The 24015-nt window shown below is 41.9% G+C and overlaps 2 protein-coding genes and 1 non-coding gene across 7 annotated transcripts in view; 2 read left to right on the top strand and 1 right to left on the bottom strand.

Annotated features, from left to right (window-relative positions):
* DKK3 (dickkopf WNT signaling pathway inhibitor 3) overlaps window positions 1-5049 on the top strand; it is a 50622-nt gene extending 45573 nt beyond the window's left edge. Inside the window, exons 6-8 of the mRNA XM_065944115.1 lie at window positions 1171-1315; window positions 2495-2651; window positions 3455-5049. Of these exons, the coding sequence (XP_065800187.1) occupies window positions 1171-1315; window positions 2495-2651; window positions 3455-3674 (522 nt within the window). The 3' untranslated portion in view covers window positions 3675-5049. The remainder of the gene's footprint in view (window positions 1-1170; window positions 1316-2494; window positions 2652-3454) is intronic.
* Window positions 5050-10648: 5599 nt separating this feature from the next.
* Window positions 10649-24015, bottom strand: part of USP47 (ubiquitin specific peptidase 47) — a 100043-nt gene continuing 86676 nt past the window's right edge. For all 5 annotated transcript variants that reach the window (XM_065944114.1, XM_065944110.1, XM_065944111.1 and 2 more), the window contains 9 exons: window positions 23010-23787; window positions 18017-18192; window positions 17586-17666; window positions 15924-16039; window positions 15445-15563; window positions 13553-13683; window positions 13219-13266; window positions 13002-13132; window positions 10649-12178 (listed from right to left, as the gene is read on the bottom strand). In XM_065944114.1, coding sequence (XP_065800186.1) covers window positions 12004-12178; window positions 13002-13132; window positions 13219-13266; window positions 13553-13683; window positions 15445-15563; window positions 15924-16039; window positions 17586-17666; window positions 18017-18192; window positions 23010-23787 — 1755 coding nt within the window. In that variant the 3' untranslated portion in view covers window positions 10649-12003. The remainder of the gene's footprint in view (window positions 12179-13001; window positions 13133-13218; window positions 13267-13552; window positions 13684-15444; window positions 15564-15923; window positions 16040-17585; window positions 17667-18016; window positions 18193-23009; window positions 23788-24015) is intronic.
* On the top strand, window positions 18910-18981 carry TRNAS-ACU (transfer RNA serine (anticodon ACU)). Its single transcript has one exon. It is a non-coding gene; the product is annotated as a tRNA-Ser (tRNA).

The raw sequence follows: 24015 nt of genomic DNA, 5'->3' as shown, positions 1-24015 counted from the left end.
AAGAGCCAGTCCATGGTGCCCAGTGGGGCTGACTCCTGGGGTGATCTGGAAGCCGTCTGCAGACATGCTGCCACTCTGCCTGCCTAGTGATCTCTGGCCTCATTGCCTGCCTCATAGATACCAGAGATGCGGAGAGAGGGCTGAGGAAGAGGCCCCACGTCGTGTCTTCCCTGGGGAAGACCCCTCCCAGTAGACACAGCCAGCAATAGCAGGGCAGCCCTTGGGCAGGAAAGGGGCACCCCACCCCCCACATCTTCCTCCCAATCTGCTCTGAGAGGGTAGAAGGGGGCCCAGGAAGAAGCCAGAGCGTATTCCAGATGGAGGTTCCACCAGGAAACAGGAAGCTAGGGAAGAGACTTTCCTTCTGCCCAACAGGTGCTTTGGTCCAGGCCATATATAGGCTTTCTTGTCCTTGCTGTTGTTAAGGCAATCACACAGCCTGATAGGGCTTCCCAGGTGGCGCTAGTGGTAAAGAACCCACCTGCCAATGCAGGAGACACAGGAGAGTGGATTCAGTCGGGAAGATCCCCTCGAGGAGGGCATGGCAACCCACTCTAGTATTCTTGCCTGGAGAATCCCATAGATGCTGGAACCTGGTGAGCTGCAGTCCATGGGGTCCCAAAGAGTCAGACATGACTGAGCAACTAACGCTCCCTCCCCCCTCCCTCATAACAAGTTTAGGAAGTCGAGGGCTTCTTCCTGGCCCTACCTGTGCTTGGGAGACTGCTGGGTGCCACACTCTCAGTGTGACTCCAGGGCCGAGGCGCCCAGGGCCCGCCCATCCATGGGGCTGCCCAGGCTGGGGCCTTAATCAGGCAGTCAGATTCACTCTCTGCCTGTGTCTGTGGGCCGTAAGCCATCTTCCTACCTAACAAAAAGGAGGCGAGGTCCAAGTCTGTGGGGGAACCGAGACGATGCGACCATCTTTTGTACAATCTCTTTGTAGGCCTCTGGCAGATGCCATGTCTCCCTCTACCTGCCCAGCTCTCATCTCCGCCCACCTTGGCATCCCTAAAAGGCCCCCAGACCTAGGAGCTTGGTTTCCTCCTGTCTGTGATGGGAGGAGGATGTGGGTTAGCTGACCTGTGCTCTCTCCAGGATCGGAGGTAGGCACAGGCTGGGCTCTCCCAGGCCTGTGAGCAGCCAGATCATTTATCTTCCCTCCTGCAGGTCTGCACCCGAGACAGCGAGTGCTGCGGAGACCAGCTGTGTGTGTGGGGTCGCTGCACCAAAGCTTCCACGGCAGGCGGTAACGGGACCATCTGTGACAACCAGAGGGACTGCCAGCCGGGGCTGTGCTGTGCCTTCCAGAGAGGTGCGTGGCTCCCCTCGGCGCTGGACCAGCCCTGTCCCGAGCGCCAACACACCGGGCCTCGGGGGCCCCGTCCATGCCACCACACCTTTTCAGGGACCCCCTCCTGCGCAGGGTCCCCGGCACTCACTCCTAAGTGTCCCAGCCCCACGACCTCTGCCTGGGGCCGAAGGCCAGCTCTCTGTGTCCCTGTCTCGTTTGGGGAGGGGGGCTGTGATGCCTAGAAACTACATTCTTTCAGGATGCATGAGCCTGAGGGAGGGACACCTCTCGATGTGTGGATGAGGGCACCCTACCCCTCTCATCCCCAGGCCCACCCACTTTCTTGCCAGTGGCCCCCTTTTCCACTACCCCTGCCAGGTGAGGCTGGCTCAGTGCTCTCCCAGCCACGGGTATTTCTGAAGGCCTTCCCCAGCCCCTCCACCACCCCAGTCCACCGGTGCCGGCTGCCCCAGTAGTTTTCTTCAGGGACATGGCTCGCTGGTAGCATTCCTCTGGGAGCAGTGGCTGCTCCTGTCCTGTCACTTCAATTAGACCCTTCAGTTGGCCTTCCAAGGCCTTCACTGGGTCCAGTTTACTTGTCCTCCTTTTCTTTCCACTCATTCCTCGGGTCTTTTGGGAATCTCATTGCCTCAACCTTTCTCCCCAGCCCAGCCTCAGGCCTTTGTTGGTTGTGTACCCACCCCCCTTTTTTTCTATTTTTCTGTTTTCTTTTTATATTATATATATACACACACACATACTTTTCATATTTTAATTATACAAATATATTTTCAGTGTCGGAAAACTAGAAGGTACAGATAAGTCTTATCTATATCCTTCCAGATTGTTTTTCTTTGAACACATATATGTGTATTTTGTTGCAGTAATTCTTGCCTGTCCAAAAACACTTCATTGCTCTTTTCCAGTCTTAATTTCTTCAGACCTCTGGCCTCAAAACCCAGCATAAGCCTATCTCTTCCAGGCAGTCCTAATTGCTCAAGCCTTTTCAGCTTGTTCCCTCCTGAGGCCATGCTACTATTCTTGTTTCCTGTCATTCCATGTTTTCAATCCTAACCCCTACTTTGGGATTCACTTTGGGATTCACAGTGGAAGGTGGGGGGCTGCACCCCATTTCTCTGATCCTTCTCTTGGTGCCTGCCTGGTGCTGGGCATGCAGACGTGACTTTTGGCCGGTTCTAGGTCTGCTGTTTCCTGTGTGCACACCCCTGCCCGTGGAGGGTGAACTCTGCCACGACCCTGCCAGCCGGCTTCTGGACCTCATCACCTGGGAGCTGGAGCCCGATGGAGCTTTGGACCGATGCCCATGTGCCAGTGGCCTCCTCTGCCAGCCCCATAGGTGAGGCCCCCACCTGCCCTTCCTGTCGAGGGCCGAGAGCAGAGGGGGTGCCACCCAGCGGGGACCCAGGAGCAGAAGTTGGGGGGAGATGCGGATTTAAGACAGGTTTAGTTTGAGGTGTCCTTGGGTTTTCCAGATGGAGGGCCCAGTAGCGATCTCTAGAATGAGGGCTCAGGAGGTGTGGCCAGGGTACAGGTTTGGGCTCATCCAGGTGGGGAGTTGAAGCCTCCTGGGTAGATGCCCTTCAAAAAAGACTGGGTGGGGAGGGCTCACAGGCCCATCATGGCGATGACCAGAGAAGAAGAGGGCAGAGGAGACAGAAGGTGCAGCCAGAGAGGAAGGAGGGGACCCGGGACAGCGGCCAGCAGAGTTAGAGGCCGCGGAGGAATGCAAGGCATCGGCCTGCTGGAGGCTGGTTTATCAGTGTGCGTCTCACTCAGCGGCCGCTGCTCTGCCTTCTTTCCCAGCAGAATCCAGGGTGGCTGGGCAGGCAGATAGGACTCTGGGCCCAACCCACGTGGCCCAGGGCTCCCCATGGGCACAGCGGGTGAGCTGTCAGGGGCTGCTTCTGCCTTGGGGGCCTGGGCAGGCAGGGGGCTGTAAGCGGTCAGACCTCGGAGTCCTTGGGTTGCCCCAGCAGGTCAGTCAAAGGAGGACAGACCTGCGCTAGACACGGGAGAGCTGCCCTTTGAGGACACCTGTCACGGGTGACCCTCCATCAGCGTGTTTGAAGGCAAGGGTTAGGGGAGGTTGAGCTGGGGTCGTGCCTTAGTTTGAGGGGCTCCCGATTTCTCCCTCCACAGCCACAGCCTGGTGTATGTGTGCAAGCCCACTTTCATCGGGGGCCGTGACGAGGACGGGGAGAGCCTGGTGCCCAGAGAGGCCCCTGATGAGTATGAAGATGGCGGCTTCATGGAGGAGGTGCGCCGGGAGCTGGAGAACCTGGAGAGGAGCCTGTCAGTGGAGATGGCTCTCGGGGAGCCCGGGGCTGCCTCTGAGCAGCTGGAGGGAGAGGAGATTTAGACCCAGGCCTGTTGTGTGGGTAGACGTGCAATAGATGTAGCTAATTTATTTCCCCAGCTGTGTCCCTAGGTGTGGGCTCACCAGGCTTTTTTCCGTGGCCTCTTCCCAGTCCATTTTCCTTCTGGCTTGAAACAACATGAGGGGCTGCACCCTTGTCCAGCACGCCCTGCCCCGCTGTGCATCATCACAGCTCTGGTGCCCGGGGAATACTGGGGTGTGGGAGGCTGAAGCAGAACAACAGGGCTGCTAAACTGGTCCAAAGTATTGGCGGCTCCGCCTCTGCTGGTTGGCAGATGGCACGTTTTGTTTTGTATGACATTGCCTTGAGCGTTGTTGGAGGGGGGAGGGGATGGAAGAGGATGCAGAATTTCCCCATGATGGGTTTTAGGGGAATGTGGACTCTCAGACACGTGGAGAAGGATGCCCTGCTTTGCAAACGAAAACCTGTGAAAATGCAACCAGTGAATCTGTCATGCTGTTCCCGCCGTGGGCATAGGCACGCGCTGCCCTGAGCTGCTGCAGGCGAGATGTCCTCCGCGTTGCCTGCATTCGTCCTCTCAGCAGTGTTACTCAGCTCCTACCTCTGTGCCAGGGCAGCAGTCCACGTCCTCTCACCCAGCCTGCTGAAGGGCGATGTTGGTCTCCCCATTGGTCAGGATCTCGGAGGCTCAGAGATGTCATCTTGCTTGCCCAGGTCACACAGCTCGTGAAGACCAGAGCAGATTGCCCAGGTGTGACTCCATGCTCCGTGCTCACCCTACTGCTCCCCATCAGCTTCCGTGTGCCAAAAGTCCCCCCTGTAAGGAGGATGAGATTTTTTTTCCCTTTTTTTCTGAGGCACATCTGGAACTAAAGTCAGACTGGTTCACATATCCCTGTAAGGTTAAACTTCTACTGTTAGAAATACAACAGGCCCAGCGCTGTGGGGTGGCTGTCATTCTCATGGAGACAGAAAGTACTAACACGGCCCCCTGTGGCACTCAGTCATGTCAGTAGCTTTGAAGGTACACATGACTGCAGCATAATATAGGTTAACTTGCCAGAAACAGTACTTAGGTAGTCGTAGGGCCAGGATTATAAATGAAATTTGTAAAATCACTTACCAACAACTGAGGACCATGATCAGCCACATGGAGAAAATCAAACCAAGCAAGGCTCTATGAAATATGGTTGTAATATCCAAGCTGAGAGCACTGAATTGTATGCGGTTCCATAAATGATATTTTCAGGTGTCATAGACTGTTTCCATCATGTATGCATCCAGAATTATTAAATGTTAAAGTCACAATTGTATAAGCATGCTTTCTTTGAGTTTTAAATTATGTATAAACACATATGTTGCATTTAGAAACCAAGCATAAATCACTTAAACTACTCTTTTGTAACTCTTGGACTTCTTTTGACTTTAAATAGAAAACCCTTCCAGCCAGAAAAAATAAAAATGAACTGCATTGTCCAAAAAGGAAAAAAAAAAACTCCTCCATAAGGCAAAATTTCCAGGCAATTGAAGCATCAAAATATTTTAGAAATGTTAACCATTTTTGGATGGGGATTAGTCCTCAAGAGTGTCAGTGCTTCACTGTCTCTGGAAGAGTAAATGGAATTGTAAGCCCCTTCTGGGGCTTCCCTGGTAGCTCAGCTGGTAAAGAATCTGCCTGCAATTCAGGAGACCTCAGTTCAATTCCTCGGTCGGGAAGATCCCCTGGAGAAGGAGAGGCTACTCACTCCAGCATTCTTGGGCTTCTCTGGTGGCTCAGCTGGTGAAGAATTCGCCTGCAATGAGGGAGACCTGGGTTCAGTCTCTGGGTTGGGAAGATCCCCTAGAGGAGGACACAGCAACCACTCCAGTATTCTTGCCTGGAGAATCCCCATGGACTGTAGCCCGCCAGGCTTCTCTCTCCATTGGGTCGCAGAGAGTCGGACAAGACTGAACGGCTAAGCACACAACACAGCACATGCCCCTGAGGCTGCTTTAATCAACTGCAGTTCTGGACCGAACACAGATCTTCAGGGACCTTATTCATAATGATAAAGCTACTATATATGAAGGCCAGGGTGACATATGGGTGATAGACACCAGATTAGATGGTATATTCATATCTGTCTTCATTTACCCATGTTTAATCTTCATTAAACCCATGAGTATTTTCTTCATTTAGCAGATGAAATGGAGACTCAAAAAGCTGAAGAGACATCAAACAAAAACAATTATCTAGTACAGTATGCCCAGGATATACTGATAATTTAAAGATGCGATATACAGCCGTTCTGTCTTTAGTGTCAACAATCATCAGGACCACTCTGCATCCTTATTACTCACCAGATACTCAGGCCCAGGTGCTGTGATATGCCCCAGGGGTATCAAGTTGATCCAGACAGGGCCCCTTCCCTGAAGGTATCCCAGCCTAGTGAGGGAGATACACTGAATGCAGCTTTGACAGAAAGCAAGCCATCAACCCGATATCTGCAGTGTCACAGGAGCCTGAAGGAGCACATGGCTTGGGAGAAGCAGGGTGGGAACTGGCTTTCGAAGATGATAGTTGCTTAGGAGGGCAGAAGGAATAGGAAAGGGCATTTTGGGCCACAGGTAGAGGCAGGCAAAGAGGAGGGATGGTATAGAAGGGTAACTGCAAGTAATGCACAGTGGCTGGGAGGTGAGGTAAACTGAGCATTTGGAGAAGAGGCTAAAAATTACTTCATCCAAAAATTTATTGAGTGCCTACTAAATGTCAGGCCCTATGTAAGGTGTCAGGGAGACGGTGATACATGAGATAAAACCAGGTTCCTGTCTCCTGGAGCTTATATGCAGGTATGTTATCTTGTTCTTCTTTGTCATCATAGCCACAAAAATGTAACAACATGAGAGGCTTGACTCAAGTAGCTAGTATATCTTGACTCATGATTCTAAGTGGAATGTATAAAGGGTAGTGGAGTTTGGTACTGGCATCGTCCTGCTTACCCTTCCCAGAAAGGGAAGCAGCATGGGAACTGATTTTCAAAGATGACAGTTTCTCAGAAGGGCAGAAGGAATAGGAAAGGTTAGGCAGGAAGATGTGAGTACCAAACTATCACGTAAGGCAAGTATTCACAGGGTCTGGGGTTTAGGATATGAATATCTTTTGGGGGCTGTTATTCTCCTTACCACAGAATGATAAATGTGTGGGTCCCCTTGAATTCGTTGAGAAGGAAAGCAGTCCTGCTGTCAGCTATTTCTGGATTCCTTCTAAAGTCAACCACGAACAAGACAGATAAAGTGCTGTTAGTCTATGTTGTTTGAAATGAAAAAACAAGCAAAAGGCAAACGAAATACAGCTTTATGAATCCCAACCCACCTACTTTCCAGCCTGCAAGCGGAAAGCAAATTTAGAAATAAAGTGTTTGGGCGTTTGGTACAAGCTCTTGCGTCTGAGCCCCACCTTCTGCATAGGTGAGTGGCTGGTTTGTCCACCCACCCAAGTCTTAGACTGAGGAGGAGTATAATAGAACAAAAATGATTGCTGCTGATTCTTCCCAGCTTCCTCTTCATATTGTCTTCCTGCTCCCTCTTTTTACTCCTCCAAGTGGTTTCCAGCCTCCCTACCCTGTTTCTTTGGGCTTTTGACACACTCAGGACAAAGGGAGTGTAGGGCAGAAGGATGAGAGCTGAAAAGAGAAACAAGGTGGTCTGCTGTGGTGGAAGAGTGGGACAAGGGGCAGGAAGTACTCCTGGGGTCTGTGCATCCCCACCAGAGTCAAGAAAGCCGACTAGATTAGAGATTATGTTTTGATAGTCAGACCGGGTTTCTAAAGGCAGAGAGCCGAGAGACTGCTGAGAGGTGTTGCTGCTGCAGCAGCAGCTCAATCGCCCCACATAAGATGACAAAAGAGCTGGTAAGAAATCCCCTTTTGGAAGACCACCGTGTTTGGAAAACAGGTTATTTCTCTATCTGACTTCCTATGAGGCAGAGGCAATAAAACTAACATGGATGCAACTAGAAATAGTCGTAATTAAGTCAGAAAGACAAATACTGTATCACTTAGATGTGGGATCTAAAATATGACATAAATGAACTTGTCTATGAAACAGAATCATGGACATAGAGAATAGACTGGTGATTGCCAGGAGGAGGGGAGTAGGGCAAGGACTGGGAGTTTAAGATTAGCAGATGCTAATTGGTATATATAGAATGGATAAACAACAAAGTCCTACTGTATAGCACAACAAACTTTAATATCCTGTGATAAACCATAATGGGATGTACGTGTGTGTGACAGTAACCTCACCACCACCAACAGGAGGCTGCTCTTTGCCCTTTTCCTTACCTTTTCCACCATCCATAGAGCTAGTGCATTAAAAGCCAGTGGGGAGTGGGAGTGTTGACCACTGCCTCCTTCCCTTTCTAAGCAGAGAGTATCACATCCAGCAGGCACTGTGCGTGTGTTGAGGGGTGGAGACCTTTGAATCAAATGACTGAAAAACTTGCTTGTTCGAATAATGCAAAGTGACTTAAAAGTTATAGAACTGCACCGAGAGTCCTCTTCCAGTGTGAAACTGTATTCAATAAAACACAGCAGGTAGTTACTGGAAAAACAGAACCACTCTACTATTCGTATCTCAACAAGGTGATACTTCAGTTGGTTACTTCAGCATTATGAAAGGCCGAACGTGAAGCATGCCTTCTGTACTGGTGGAAAGGACAGGTTGTGAACAAAGGAGCAGAGACAGAGCATGGGACTCACCTTTAAGGCAAGGTTCTGGGGTCCACTAATGATCCCCCGATGAGGTAAATTCTCAGGCCCTGACCCGTTAGACCAGTGAGGGAAGTAGGTGGTGGTACTATCACGGGCGATGGGCAGAACACCTCTCCCCAGCACTCTTTTGCCCTCCTAACTTTTCTAAATGGTTAAACCTGATATAATGCACTCATGAATTTTACAAGTATTGTTTCTGAAAGTAAAGTTTCAAAAATTAACACTGTATCTAACCAATGCTCACAGCGCCCCCTTCCCCACAAAGGACACTGAAGGAGCATCTTCTGATGTCCTGTACACCAAGCCTATGGGGCTGCAAACTTTATTTGGGTGGTGGACTCCTTTGGAAACCTGATTTTAAAAAAAGCATTTACTAGACCCCTAGAAAACTATACATGCACACAATTTTGCCTTGGATTTAAGGATTTTTGGCCCTACAAGGCTTTTGACTGCTAGTGATCAAAATATTGATTTGTTTTGCAAAAATTAGAATCTAGATGGAATACTTTTATTTAGTAAAAAAAAAAAAACTTACTAATTCAGATTGTCTTCTATTCCATGTTGTCTAGACTATAATTTGCAAGTCACAAGTGCAAGAGTTGGTTATTTTTGATGCTAAACAAAGGGACAAAATTCAGAAGAGCAGCAGCCAGTTGAAAAGGAAAAACTAGCAAATGAACCAGAATAAAAGATTTTATTGTGTTCCATACATTCACAGGTCACTTCCAGATTTAGCAGTAACACTCCAGTGCTCTGATACTGTGCACTCTTAAGCTCGGACCATGCCGGAAATCTGTAGCTGTCTCCTTTCAGTCTAGATACCCTTCTTAACAGTGCAGCCTGGCAACCAACAGCTAATTAACGGTGGCAGAATTCACTCCCGTTTTCTCAGAAAGTTAAAGGATCGATACTTTTCATTCCTTTACAAGAGATGACCAAACACTGTGCAGTACAGAGTTCGTTCCCTCACTCTTTCTTATCTTGTTATGGACTGCTATCCCTTACATTTAGTTTTGAGAAGTAGACGTTTATCTAGCAAACCTCTGTACCGACCAGCTAAATAACCAAGGCAGAGTCGTGAAAACATAGCTCTTGTTTCTTTGGCCAGAATTCACCCCTGACCTTCAGCCCCTGCCACAGATATGCAAGTACTTGGTTCTCACTGAGTGTGCCTGGCTGACACAAACTCATGTGCCCCACAGTAAAACCTCTTCAAAACTTTGGCGTAAGCCATGGGGGGCAGGGTCACACTTTGTTGCATGTGGCCTGCCATAGCCTCAGAAGACTCAGTAGATGAGTGATCACCAGGTTCCACTGTCCCTTGGCTTCGAGGTGCTCACTTGATTCTCTGAGGAGGCTGACACAAGAATCTCTTCACCACAAATGACTGCTTCCATTGCCACAAATCAGTTTGAAATCACCATCCCTTTCTATTGAGATTTTTAAAGTGCAACATGGTGTTTTCTATCAGGCACTGAAGAGCAAAAAGCTTTTTCTTTTCTATAATATATATTTTCTTTACTCTTGGTGTTTGTAATATGCCTGCAATTAGAAGCAGCAAACACGAACAAACAAAACACGGGCAGAAGGCACAGGATGAGGAGCAGTATGCAAAGTTTACTATTACTCTTACAGGGACACCAAACCAAACCAGGCCCCAAGCCCATTCTGTTAACAGTCTCCTCTGTTCCAGTCAGTCCTTGAAAGCTGAAACCACATTTACTAACCCCTGTATCCCAGGTAAGCAGGCCTGTACTAGAACCAAGTAGCCATCATGTTACACCAGAAAATCTAAGTGATCTGAAAGACAACTTGTTACAAATGCTTAATGTTTCCTCTGAGAATACCATCAAGTATACTAATGCAAACCCAGAATAGTACTGCCATTCAATTTAGCAGAATGCTACATAGTCTATATGGAATAAAAATTAGCCACAAAAATACCTTAGAAAAGATTTTTTCTCCCCCTTGTGGACACTTTTAAGATATTATGGAATTCTCAATCATTATATTCAAACTGCAACCAACATTTGTTAATACTGTTTTTTAATTCTTTCTTAAAAGGGAAAAAAGGGTAAATTTTTGATTTTGAAATATTGACAGGATCCTCCAAAGCTAAATATTAACATCTTTTCACCTCTCTTAGGAGAACTTTACTGTAAACATACATTATCACAGAATGAACTATTCAATATGTTACAAAATGTTATCCTGAAAGAAAACAAATCTCTTCTGAACCCAGATTCTTCATCCACAAAAGTTTAATGACTAAAATAACACCACAGAATGAACAAATGTTTTATTGGCATGTTCATTGTTGTAAACAGCATCTGGCATGAAAAAGTATTACCAAAACCTTTTTATTGATTTTTATAAATTAGATGGCATTTTCAAAATTGACGTAGAATTGTGTTCACTGAATAGCTGTATTTAGCAAACTTGCTGATTCTAACAGACTCTGCAATGAAATCATGGTGACTGTATTAGCCTGTGCCATGACCTGACTTCCTAGCAAGTTTTATTCAACACGATGTTAAGACGTTTCCCCAAAGTTAAGCTACATGTAACTACGTGTCAACTCCAAAAATTAAACTGGGACTTACAAGGTTTTAGAAGATTCAAACTTGAAGTTAAACTTCAAAAATAAATGTACAAAAGGAAAAAAACTGAAGCCACTGAACAGAGAAACCTCATTAACAAGGGCAAATACAATCGTATGGGACCCAGTGCTGAGGAACCTCACTGAGGGTTACATTTACATAGACTGCTATACCTCTCAATGTACACAAATGTACATCATGAATGATATGTAAAAGAAATAACCATGGGAAATAGTTGAACTGCAATTATGATAACTCAATAGGATCAATTTTATTTACATGCTGAATGAACGAGTGAAACAAATTCTCTACATCCATAACTTACGTACAATCAGTTATAATTACAACACTGCAGCAATCTGAGCTGCCACCTGCTGGGAGCGGTCTAGGGAAATGTTTTGATGTTTCAGAATAATATTCTTAATACTTTGCCAAAAATGAAAAAAATAAAAATACAACTTCACGATTCTTTACTGGGTTATGGCTGGTTCTAAGATTTTCTTTCTTCAGCTCCTGTTTTTGCTGCTTTCCAAGAGTCAACACACGTTGCATTTACTTCTGAATTGTCAATGAGGTAATGTGTGTATCAGTGAAATAAACAGAAAATTCATTCATTCATGGCCTTTGCACAGCTTTTATTATTAAGCTATGAGCATCCTGTTTGAGGCTGGTTTTACTAGCGGCTATGTGCACATCTGTCCGCAAGAAAAGAAGTTTACTCATTCCCCTTCCCACTTTTCTAGTAGCAGGTTTCACTTTCTGGTTTTTTTGCACATCCCTTTTCACTTTACAGTACATTTGACTATAGTGCACAACATGATTCCAAGTCAAAACAGTGGCCCACCGGGCACTGAGCTTCTGACTGGTGAAGGGCCACCCAATCAGTGCTGGTGTCACTGGGTTCCCCCCAACCATGTCCAGTCACCGTGGCACTACACAGCGGCAGTGAACCGTCCAATTAAACCCAAAATCCCCCAGGGAGAATGCTACGCTGGCAGTCAGTCTTGAGTTAGATCTTTATTTGGTGCTCCATCCAGATAAATTTTTAGTGCTTTCTCTTTCCGAGGTGAGTATGTTACACGATGTCCCGTTTTCTGGAGTCGACTGCTTTCTTTTTTCATCAGTTCATTTCTTTGCTCATCTGTCAACTCCATTAATTCTTCTGTTCTATCCCTACATTTAAAATATTAATGACACATTAGACCAGTATAGCCATCTGCCTCTTTTAATTTAAGTTTAAAAGCTATAATGCTCCTCAATGAGAAAATAAAATCTGACTGTCACCTCTTAAGTTATATAACTTAAACTAAGATGTCCTAGATTTCTAGTGTGTTATGTTAACACAGCACTCACTTCTAAAAATGGCATAGAATAATTTCCATGTTACTATTAGTATAATAATGGCTATCATTTATTGAACATCTATTTATAACAGCCATTGGGCCAGTTTTTTAAAATGCAGTATTTCAAATTCTCATAAAATCTTACAAGGCTGACATTACTGATGCCATTTTACAGATGAGGACCTAGGTAAATGAATAACAAAGCTAAATTTGAACACATATCTGCCAGGCTCCTATGACTACTCTTTCTCCTCTCTCTATATATAACTACAGATCCAGTAGCCACTACCCATGTGTGTCTACTGAAGTATGTATGATCCAAATTGAGATGGGTGGCAAGTGTTATAAACACATATTTCTAAGACTACAAGGAAAATAATGCAAAATATCTTAGAAATGATTTTTATGTTTTTACATGTCATAATTATATTTTGGATATAGCAGGTTAGAAATACTTATTAAAATAATGTTACCTTTTTACATTTAAAAATGTGGCTAACTAGAAATTTTAAAATGCAATATATGGCTTGTATTGTATTTCTACTGGTCAGGGCTATTCTATATTATAACAATCATAAAGCTGTTTATGAAAAATAAGATGTACAACAAAAATGTGGTATCATTAGAAATAACCAAAACATTGGGAATGTTACCTATAAAATATGACTGCACCATCATCACAGATATAAAGAGGCCAGACATTCAGGGTAGAAACTTTGGGATTCCAGTCCAAATCCTGATGAATATCAAGGACAGAAATATCACAGGGAAAAGTTCCTCTACCCTAAGGAAAAAACAATGAATGAATTTCACTGTTGGCCATGTTTACTTAGCACTAGTACCCAGATTTAAACACTCTTAGGGTCTTACCTTGGCAAACTCAATATCTTCTAAAGGAATTCCACTGATTTCATAAAGCTGTTAAGAGGAAACATTTTATATGAGTTCACCTAAAAACCAAGTTTGCTGAAACAAGTAATTTTCCTTTCACCTTGTGAACACAGAAATAGCTCTGATTTTTTTCCAAAGTAACTTATGTTTGATATAAAATTTTTTGGAAGCAGGTAGTAGAACTGTCTCCCCCGTCCACCTGCAAGTACCATGTCTCAAAACATCAGTTTAGTTGGCACTCACTTCGTAGGCTCTCTCTTATGCAACACAGAGAAAAATGTATGCTAGTTCATTTTGTTTAAAACGAGTTTACCTTCTCTCGCAACTCATCAACACTACTGCTTTCCAACACAACCTCCTGGAAAGGATCCAACTTCATCTCTGAAGGCCTCCACCGTCTTGACAAAACTGCAAGTTGTGACATGGATTTCATCTTCTCCACCCCTAAGAATATTCAAGAGTAGGCCATCATTCTATTTACCCCTAAAGATTCATAATATGCCTTTTCTTATATTGCCTCGAAAGCTAAAAGATTTCCTTCAAGCATTATTCTTAAAAAGTAGGCATAAAAGAAACCAGTTATCCCAAGGAGTTTTTCAGAATAAAATACTCTCTCTCCCCTCCAGTCTCAAAAGAGAATTTGTAACCCCGCAAGCTCTCCTTCCACCAGGACTCCTAATTTCACTCTCTTGTGAGTCTTGTTGGACATTGCTCTCCCAACTACTCTCATCTTTGGATCTCTAATCTTTGCTCCTCTGTTGGCTCCTACCATCCCACAATCTAAAATCATAATCAAACAGCCTTCATTTTATCTTCTTTTTTCACTCAAACTATTATTAATCCTTCTCTTTTACTCCCAAACTGGCTGATTCTTCAAAACCCAGCTCAACTGTCACCTTTCTCTTTGATGTACACAAGAGCCAATTGCACTGATGTGTTTCTTAGCACCTATCATTTTGGGAATTACAGGTTTGTAGTTCTGGTTCTCCCATACACTGTGCATCTCGAGGGCAACCACTGGTCTGTCTTTATTGTTGCAGCACCATGGGTCTGGCAAATTACAGGCCAATGTTTCTTAGATTTAATCACATGACTTAAATCTTACTCAAGCACTTTGATGCTAAAATATATACTGAAATGATACTGATGCAAGGATCCACCATCCAGTGACATATTCTGGCTAATTCATCTACGCCAATATATATTCCTTCCTAACAAGGGTGACATCTATGTCCTTCATCTCTTCTTGGCCTACCCAGACACAGGGATTACTCTATAAGGCCCCAGATACTCAGAGAAGGAATAACTGGTAACACACATTGCTTTTCTAGGTCACTGTTACATGGTTATATGGGTTGAATTGTGTCCCCCACCAAAGCATGTTGAACTCCTGAACTTCAGTACCTCAGTGTGTGACCTTATTTGGAATTTACAACAGTAATCAAGCTAAATGAGGTCAATTGAGGTAGGTACTAATCCAATATGACTAATGTCCTTATAATATGGGAAACCGGGACCCAGATAGGAACTCCTCCATGGAGCACACAGTGTGAAGATGAAGGCAGAGATCAGGACATTGTCAAGGCATCTACCTACAAGCCAAGGAACATGAGACTGCTGACAAACCACCACGAGGAGAGAGGCATGGAGCAGACTCTCCCTCACGGCCAACAGAAGGAACTAACCCTGACAACATCTTGATCTCAGATGGCCAGCCTCCAAAACTGTGAGAAAATAAATTTCTGTTGTTTAAGCCACCCAGTCTGTGGTACTCTGTGATAGCCTAGAAAACTAGTACTTCTGAAATTTTTGAATTTCTGAAAAGTTAATAGCACATCCTCAAAGCAAATAATCCAAAATGAAAAAAGATACTAAAAAATAAACATGGCTAAGAAACTTTTACTTTCAATAAAAAGTACTAAAAATGCAACTTTGAAACTGCAACTTCCCTGAAAAGAGACTGAAAAACAAACATGGCTAAGAAATTTTTACTTTCAGTAAAAAGTACTAAAAATACAACTGCACAATTGCAACTTCCCTGAAAGAAGGAATTCATATTCTTAAAATTAGAGAAAAGAAGAAACATTTAAAAGGCAAATGGGGCCCGGAGAAAAGATAGAAGCAGCTCACTACTTGAGAAAAGCTATAGGCTTCTATTATTTCTAGAGAACTTCTGATATTTCTCCACAAAAATAATGATAATACCATCAAGAACTTCAAGGAAAACCTCCCAGTTGCTGGAAATATTAATATCTTCTTCATAAATATGATAATCCAAAAAGACAGTGCCAGGATTCTTCCATGTTTTTTTCCTTAGACGAAACCTACAAGTGTGATAAGATATTTTAAGCTGCTATACTCTGAAATTCTTAACTTAAAAAAAGCAACATGAATCTGACATCAAGGAAAAATGAAATGTTCAAATACAAAAGTCAAATGGTTATTCATTAAAATTTTGGGAAAATACAATGAAATGATTTCAAGACATCAAATTAAGTGTCCTGCAGAGGAAGCTCAGACCAATTCCTAAACAATTTGGTGAGTTCTAACATATTAATCTACAGTACAAAATTCTGAATGGCACAGGAATTTAAAATTCTTCATTTTAGGAAATCATACTAATCCATGTCAATTGACCACACTGTCTTTCTTCAAACTGCGATGACACTGTAATTTTACTTTACCTGTCAATACTGAGCTCTAAACCACACTGCTCCCTGAGTTGAGGAATTAACTCCTCTTTTGATTGCCGTACAGTCATTCCTTTAGCAAAAACAGCATCTAGCAGAAACTTGCATGGCTAGGAATGTAAAGATAAACAATTACAACCTGAATTACACATTAAAATGAGGATCAACAAAATATTTTATGTGTACTTTATAGTGTGACAATTACTGGGACTGGGTTTAGGAGTCTGTCTTCCTAGATTTAAATCTTGGTTCCATTACTTACTAACTCTGTTATCATGAGCAAGTTTACTTAACATTTCTGTGCCTCAGTTGTCTCATCTGTAAACTGGGGACAGTATCTTCCTCAGAGTCATTGTGAAGATTAGATATGATAACACATTCATATTTCTCTTCTTATAGTACAATGATCATCACTTTTATAGAGTAAAATGAGGGAAATGAATACTAATTTTTCAAATACATCCATTAATTGTCTCAAAAGAGATACAGAATCCACAAACCCCAAACTCAAAGAAAGATAAGTCAAAATGAGTGTAATGAATCACACATAAAAGATATAACTGATGCCTAATAAAATATTTGTTGAACAAATGAAGGCATTTTATGAAAACATTACCTGCTTATTTGCTGTTTTTCACATCTGTCTAAGTCTTCATTGAGATGTTATAAATGTCTTAAAAATAGCACCTTTGTCTTATTCTTCTGGGTATTTACCACCATTTTAAATATCACAGGAACTAAGATATTTTATTACTCCCCTAGAACATAGTCTGTTTAGATTCTTAATCCACTGTTTAAGAGCAATATGAACTTGGGCATGTTACTTAACTTCTCTGCGCCTCTGTTTCTTAACCTATATAGTGGGAATAATAGTACTTCTATAATAGAGTTAACTGATGAGGATTAAAGGAGTTAATATTTGTAAGCACTCAGAGAACAAAGAGGCACTAAATATAATGCTAGTTAAAAAATGACTCTGAACTAAAAAAAGTATACACTCCACAGGTCAGCTGCCATCTTTCTGTATCATTATACAATCATTCCCAGAAAATAAGCACGAACAAATCCACTTTTAAAAAGCAGAAAATGTACGCCATTCCAGTATTTGTAGCAACACATTAGATCAGGGGGATGACAAAAATGGTCTGAGGGCCACGATCTGGTGCCTGTTTTTCTGAGTGACATTTTACTGCAAGGAAGTCACTGCTGCAGGCTTATGTATTGCCTATGTCTGTTTCTGAGCTATAACGGCAGCACAGAGTAGTTGCAACAGACATAGTATGGCCTGCACAACTGAAACATTCCCTAGAAAGAAATATTCCTCCTGTGTGTTGTGCTGTGCTTAGCTGATTAGTCGTGTCCGACTCTTTGCAACCCCTTAGACTGTAACCTGCCAGGCCCCTCTGTCCATGGGGATTCTCCAGGCAAAAACACTGGAGTGGGTTGCCATGCCCTCCTCCAGGGGATCTTCCCAACCCAGGGATCAAACCCAGGTCTCCCACATTGCAGGTGGGTTCTTTATTGTTTGAGCCACCGGGAAAGCCCTTTCCTTCTTTAGAGAGACAAAAAGAAATGTCCAGTAATAAAATCTGTACACTGCATGTTTTTAATAACTACCCAAAGTGACCTTACATTGCTTGTAAGGATGTTACTTACCTCTTGTTCATTGACTAGAAGCTGGTACACTTTAACTCTGTATTCTCCTTTTTTAAGTGCTCTTCCCAGTCTAATTGTAATCTATAAATTAAACACACTTTTTAAAAGATGTACTGTCTCAGTAGAATAAACTACCTTTTCTCACCTCAACTGTTTAGAATTCTCCCCCCAATTCTCTAGATTCTGGGTTGCTTGAGAACAGGTATATCTTTTACCTCTGATTCCCCAATGCCTAGAATAGTAACTGACACACAGTTAACATTTAACAAATGTTTGTTAGATGAATGGAGAAAACAGTAACCAAAAAACCCAATAATCACTAAATAATCCTTTTAGGGTATCTATTTCACCTTACTTGGAAGTAGTGTAAGATGTTCCCAAATCTATCATTTAAAACAGACTCTAATTATTCAGAATTATTTTTTATCAACCTTATTGTCATCTGAAAACGATGAAAGTGTCTCATTCAGCCGGACGCTCTCAAACTCTTGATTGCTGGCGTACACACGAAAGACCTTGAAGTGAGAGGACAAAACTCCAACAAAGGGCTCTAAGTGTTGTTTGAAAGTGGCCAGAGTAATTCTTTTGTCAACATGCACCATCAACCCTAAGCACACAGACACACACAAAAAAACAGAAACAAAAATGTAAAAGAAACCTCCTAAGAGTATAAACAGAGCAGATTATAGATTGCCAACCACACTATGAGCAGGAAAGAGCACCCCTTTCCATTATTTGACTTTCAGCTAACATACTACATTCAACGGACATGGACACAGAGCATATGCTACGTATAATCTGACAGCTTTAAATATTCTGAGATATTTGCTTACTCATTTTGGTCACTAATTTAAAAATCATACTTTCAGAAATTTTTCTCAAATCCATACATTTCTAGGCCTACACAGCAGCAGGGCAGGCTCCGGCTGCGTTTCACCCCTGCCTCTTCTGCGTCCTTACTGGCTGTCAAGGCACAGAGCAAGTCACCAGCCTCTGTACCTGCATTTTGTCATTTGAAAAATGGAGATAATAACAGTACCGATCTCATAGTATCTTACTGTCAATTCAGTGAGGTTAATAAGTTAAGCATGCTTTTAGAATAGTTTCATAATAGTAATAACCTCAAAATCTAATTTTTTAGATTTACTAATAAATTAGTAAATCTAGTTCTGGGATTTCTACTAAAAATGTCAAGACTAGCATACAAAGATGTCTGTCTTATCCTGTGCTTGGCTGGACTATAACAGAAACACTTACATGGATCAGAAACTGCCAACCTCCTCTAAGCTTCAATTTAAGCTCTCTTTGCATTATAATATGGACTTCCCTGGTGGCTCAGATGGTAAAGTGTCTGCCTACTATGCAGAAGACCCGGGTTCAATCCCTGGGTTGGGAAGATCCCCTGGAGAAGGAAATGGCAACCCACTCCAGTATTCTTGCCTGGAAAATTCCATGGACAGAGGAGCCTGGTAGGCTACAGCCCATGGGGTCATAAAGAGTCAGACGACTGAGAGACTTCACTTTCACTTTCTTTTGCATTATAATAGGATTATCCTTGATGTGCTTTATTTTTCTAATGCTTATTATTTTAATCTTTGTCCTTTATTTTATAAGCCATTCATGATGATACTTTTGGAATATACTCTTGACAATACTTCTGGAATATATTTCTTACGCTGATCTTCATATTCCATTAAAGAGCAAAAACATCACTAGTTACCTCTTTCTTTCACAAGACAGTGCCAAATGCAAAAGCTGCCAGAGAGTCTCAGGCTCACGCGGCCCTAAGGCGCTCTGTAGGCAGACCACAAGTTTCCTGTGAAATTTACATGAAAGGTCAAGGATGCAACCTTTATATAGTCTTGGTTTCCATTTCCAAGTCATCCCAACTAGGACTGATGAATTTTTCTGAATGGATTTTTCAAACAATGTCTATTTACTACTTCCCCAGTAATAAAATACTGGTTCACTAGAGAAAATGTGATAAGTATGAATTAGCAGAAAACATACAGTGATGAACTTTATTTACTGTATATACCTTCTGAGGCAGTATATCTTTTACTTTGTTTAAAATGTCTATTTCTAAGCTTTAAGGAATGTCCCTACATATTAGCAATCTAGCTTTTGGCAAACAAACCTCTATTTATTAACCAGAGAGGGGTTAAATTTCTTGAGAGAAGGGAGTAATGAAAAAACTTCTTGATTAGAAATGAGCAGCCTATGGCTGGATTTCAGTTTTGCCACTTTGGTCTGATAAATGGCTATAGGTACTTATCCAATCTCTGAGCCTTAGTTTCCTCATGGGATTATTACCCAGTCTCATTGACTACTGTTCAAAAAATGTAGTACATTCTAAGGCATTACTCAAAAGCTATCACTGCCATTTTGGTTTTTCTCGTAACTCCTAGTAATGCTGTATCACAGAAAGACATGAATGTTCGTTGGTTATTGATATAGTCCAATATGGTGATTAGAACCAAGTGTTCTGGAGTTAGATGGCCTGGCTGGAATGAAGTTCTTGTTCCCCTTCACATATTAGATTTGTGACTTCGACTAATTTCTCTGAACTTCAGTGATCTCTATTATAAAACAAAGATTAAAAAAATAAATAAATAAATAAATAAAACAAAGATAACAATCTTTACATCTCATAATGTGTTTTTAGGTCAATACATGCAAAATGCTTAACACAGCACTGACAAAGTGTTAATTGACGAGCTATAATCATTTAGTGGTTTCACAGAACACCATCATATCGATTTTCCTATCTATGCCTTCATACAGAAGAGCTCAGTCTCTTCACAGCTGCAACATTACAGTGCCCTCAAAAGCTTTCTTTTTTCATTCTTTTATGTATTTCTTGAAAGAGGCGGTAACCAAAATTGTACAAAGAAGTTTCAGTACAAATACATGACCATTTTTATTTCTCTGGTCTTCCTATTTATACCCTACTGCCTGCAGATTACAACTAGGTCACACTGGGACAGTATTTTCAAAGAGGTCTATAAGTACTCCCTGAAATAATTCCTGGATTATAACTAATTGCTTCAAGACCATCATTTTAAGTGTTATTTGGTTATTACCTAAATGAATTGCCTATACAGTGTAGGGCATACCACTCTTCAGGTATCAAATTCTCCGTTTACCCATTCTACTTTGCCATTTCATCATTCTAAAGAATCTGTATTGTTACTTGTCATCCACATTTCCCAAGCAGCTACTTTCAGATCCCTGTGGAACTTGACGAAGCAGTCGTAGTACCGACTCCTGAAACACCTGGCTGCTGGCTATCATCCCCATTCCCTTTCCCCTAAGCCAGTTTGTTAAACATGGAAAGACACTTTGCAGGGTTTTCACCTTTTCTTTTCAAACAACCTTCTGTATAGCTTCTGAACACTTAAATAATTCGTAGAAAATGATTTCTCTTCCTCACATGTTTTACTATATCCATGAATGCTAGTAAATTAGCCCACAATGTATTTCTAAAAAGGTTAAAATGGTCAGCAGGCTCCTTTGCAAAGATTCCATTAACCATTTTAAGATGGAAATGAGACCCTTCAAACTATAATTCTAAATATCCCCACTGAATCCTTCCTACAGTTGAATGTAGTCAAATTTCCAGTACATCATTCAAAAACAAACTCCTTGAAAGAAATTTCTAACCTTTTTCCAAAGAGAAGCTATTTTTAATTTTTGCAATGCTCTTGAAGGGTTGAGAATGATAAGAAAGCAGTGTAGGTACTAGCTATCTTTACTATGATGTGAGAAAAGAAACAGTGGCTAGCAGTGAGAAGGTGGAGAAATGAGTACCAGGCTTGCAACTGGAATACTTGAATCTGATCCCAGCAGAGTGACCTACTGTGTGACCTCAGGCAAATGATTTAACTTGTATGAGCCAGTTTCTTCATCTGTGAGTTATGTTTAACAATATCAATTTCACACAGCTGCTGAGAACTAAATAAAATAACATGTTAATGAGAGCTGTAAGAAAAAAAAAAACCCATGAAAATTTAAATAAATTATTACTATAATAGAGTTTCTCTGTCTCTATTTTAATCTACCAATCCACATTTTCCCACTTGAGTTTCTGTAAGATATAGGTATGGATGTCAAATAATTATGCTGTTTTTGAACCTACTTAAAAACAAAAACTTATGTATTTTTACTACTGATTTCATAATTTCTATCACTTCCTTTTAAAAGATCCAATTTTGAGACTATAAGCATCATAGCATTTAACTAATATAGTGGTTTTTCTGTGCACCTTCTCCCCATGAGATGAAGCATAATGCTGCACTTTAATCATCCCTACTTCTAACAAATACATAGGGCCTAGTTACAGCTTATATTCAGGAAATAATAGTTGTGGAGGCATACAAATGGAGAGATGAAGAGTGGGACTCTCTTACAAAGTAATAGGAGCAAGTGCTTTCATACCAGAGCTGTAACCTTTAGTAATGGTCCCACTAGTTACTAGCCATATATGTATTTTTGGGAAAGTCATTCACCCTCTATGAGTTTCAGTTTTCTCATCAGAGGATATCAATGTCTATTTTATTAATCTCAGAGAAGCTTCAAATGAGAACAAAGAAGTGTCTTGAAAACTAAAATATAAAAATATAAGGGGTAATATTAATATTTGCCCTAATGCAAATACTTTACTAATGCAAAGTATTTAGGTTTTCAGCTATTTCCCTTTTATACTTGAAGAAATATTTTGTATCTTGCACCTGTTTGTCCTGCTAATTCTCTGGCTGGTTTTAGTTTGATATTTTATGAATTCTTTTATTGAGTCTCATACAATGTTATGCTTTTGTTGTTGTTTGTCCAAGTGCCCAAATCACTTCCATTTTGAGATTATACAATTCAGCACTTCTAGTTTATATGCCTGAGGCTTCCTTCAAAGAAATGTGGGGGAAAAGGTCCCTTTTCTTTCTCTGACTTTCCCAGTTAGTTATGTACTTTTTAGGGGGTGTAGGAATGGCGTACCTTGGAGTAGGTAATGGAGGAAAGGGAAGGAATGCACAAATTGAAAATTTTTCTAGGCACCGAATAAAAAATTTTCTAAAGTACCTGGCCTTTTTTTGTATATTATTTGCTATTTAAACTATTTCTTTTCCTTTTTAAAATTTTGTACTGCTATTATACTTCTTTCCTTTAAAGATATTCTTAATTTCTTTTTTAAAAATCATCTCACCAGTCTGGACATCATTCCAGCACAGGTCTAAGAACACTGCTCACTACAACTGCATCAAAAATGAAAGCAAAGAAGAGAGAGGATAATCTTATAATCCAGGATGCTACAGATAATCTTAGGACAAAGCATCTCTCTTAGCTGATTCTTCTCAACTAAAAATTTAAATGAACGGATAAAAAAGAATTGAGGTTGTTTCAGGAAGCAGCCTTTTTCTTTAAAGTACATACATTTATGTCCTTCCCCAGAACCTTCGTCTGCAGCATAGGGCTCTGCCTTGAAATACATGTACTGTACTTCTCCCCTACTCTTGCCACTCTCATCATATTCACTGTCTGTTCCAGAGTCTTCTTCTGCTGTGTCCCATGTCTCCTTCTTCCCTTCGTTCGCTTTCGTTCTTCTACTACTCGTGATGCTGTGAGAGTCAAGTCCATTAGCCAAAGGGATCTGAGCATTATCTGCATTGCACAAAGTATCACTGCTATGACTCGAGCTAAGAATATCACTGTCCACTGAACTTGTACTCCTGTCATTATTCACATCTGAATCTGATCGCTCTTCAGACTGAAAATGTTCAGGATCAGAAGTCTGCATATGCTGTTCAAGTTCTCTATTATCCACTGAGGCTGAGGAGTCCCTCTCATTGAGAGGTGATTCAATGTTTTCGAAGTCACTTGTCTCAGTACTCTTGCTGCTGTCCCCATTATCTCCCTCCTGCTGCTGTTGCAGTGACAAGCTTTTGAGTTTTTCAGTGCTTTCTTCTAGAATAGCTTCCACAGACTTTAGGCTCCCTGCAGGTCCTTTGACTCTTTCACAGTCATCATCCACGTTCCCAGAGTCACCCCCAGCTTTCTGGTATGCTGTCCTTTTGGAGTAAGATCCTGGAGATTGTTCAGGTAGCAAAACAAATAATCTGATTGTATTTGCATGCCGATCCAGGAGTTTCCATAAATGAGAGTCTGTAAAGGCCATCTGGTAATCCAAAGTCTCAGAACTTTCAACAAACACCTAAACAGTAAGTTTAACAGTTACATTACATCATTAATTTTGGGGACAATCTCATTCACTATAAGAATAGCATCACATCAATATAAGACAGTGCACAATAGATTATAAAATTTTGAGATGATAATGTTTCTAAAGGACATATATATATATATCGTTTTAGGAGACTAATAAACTTTATGTTCATATCTCCTTGTAACTGGCCGTAAACTGTGCTAAGATAGATGGGGC

Source organism: Muntiacus reevesi, chromosome 9, assembly GCF_963930625.1.
Source record: "Muntiacus reevesi chromosome 9, mMunRee1.1, whole genome shotgun sequence".
Lineage (NCBI taxonomy): Eukaryota > Metazoa > Chordata > Mammalia > Artiodactyla > Cervidae > Muntiacus > Muntiacus reevesi.
Note: the sequence above shows the minus strand (reverse complement) of the source record. Positions and strands in the feature narration are given on the sequence as shown.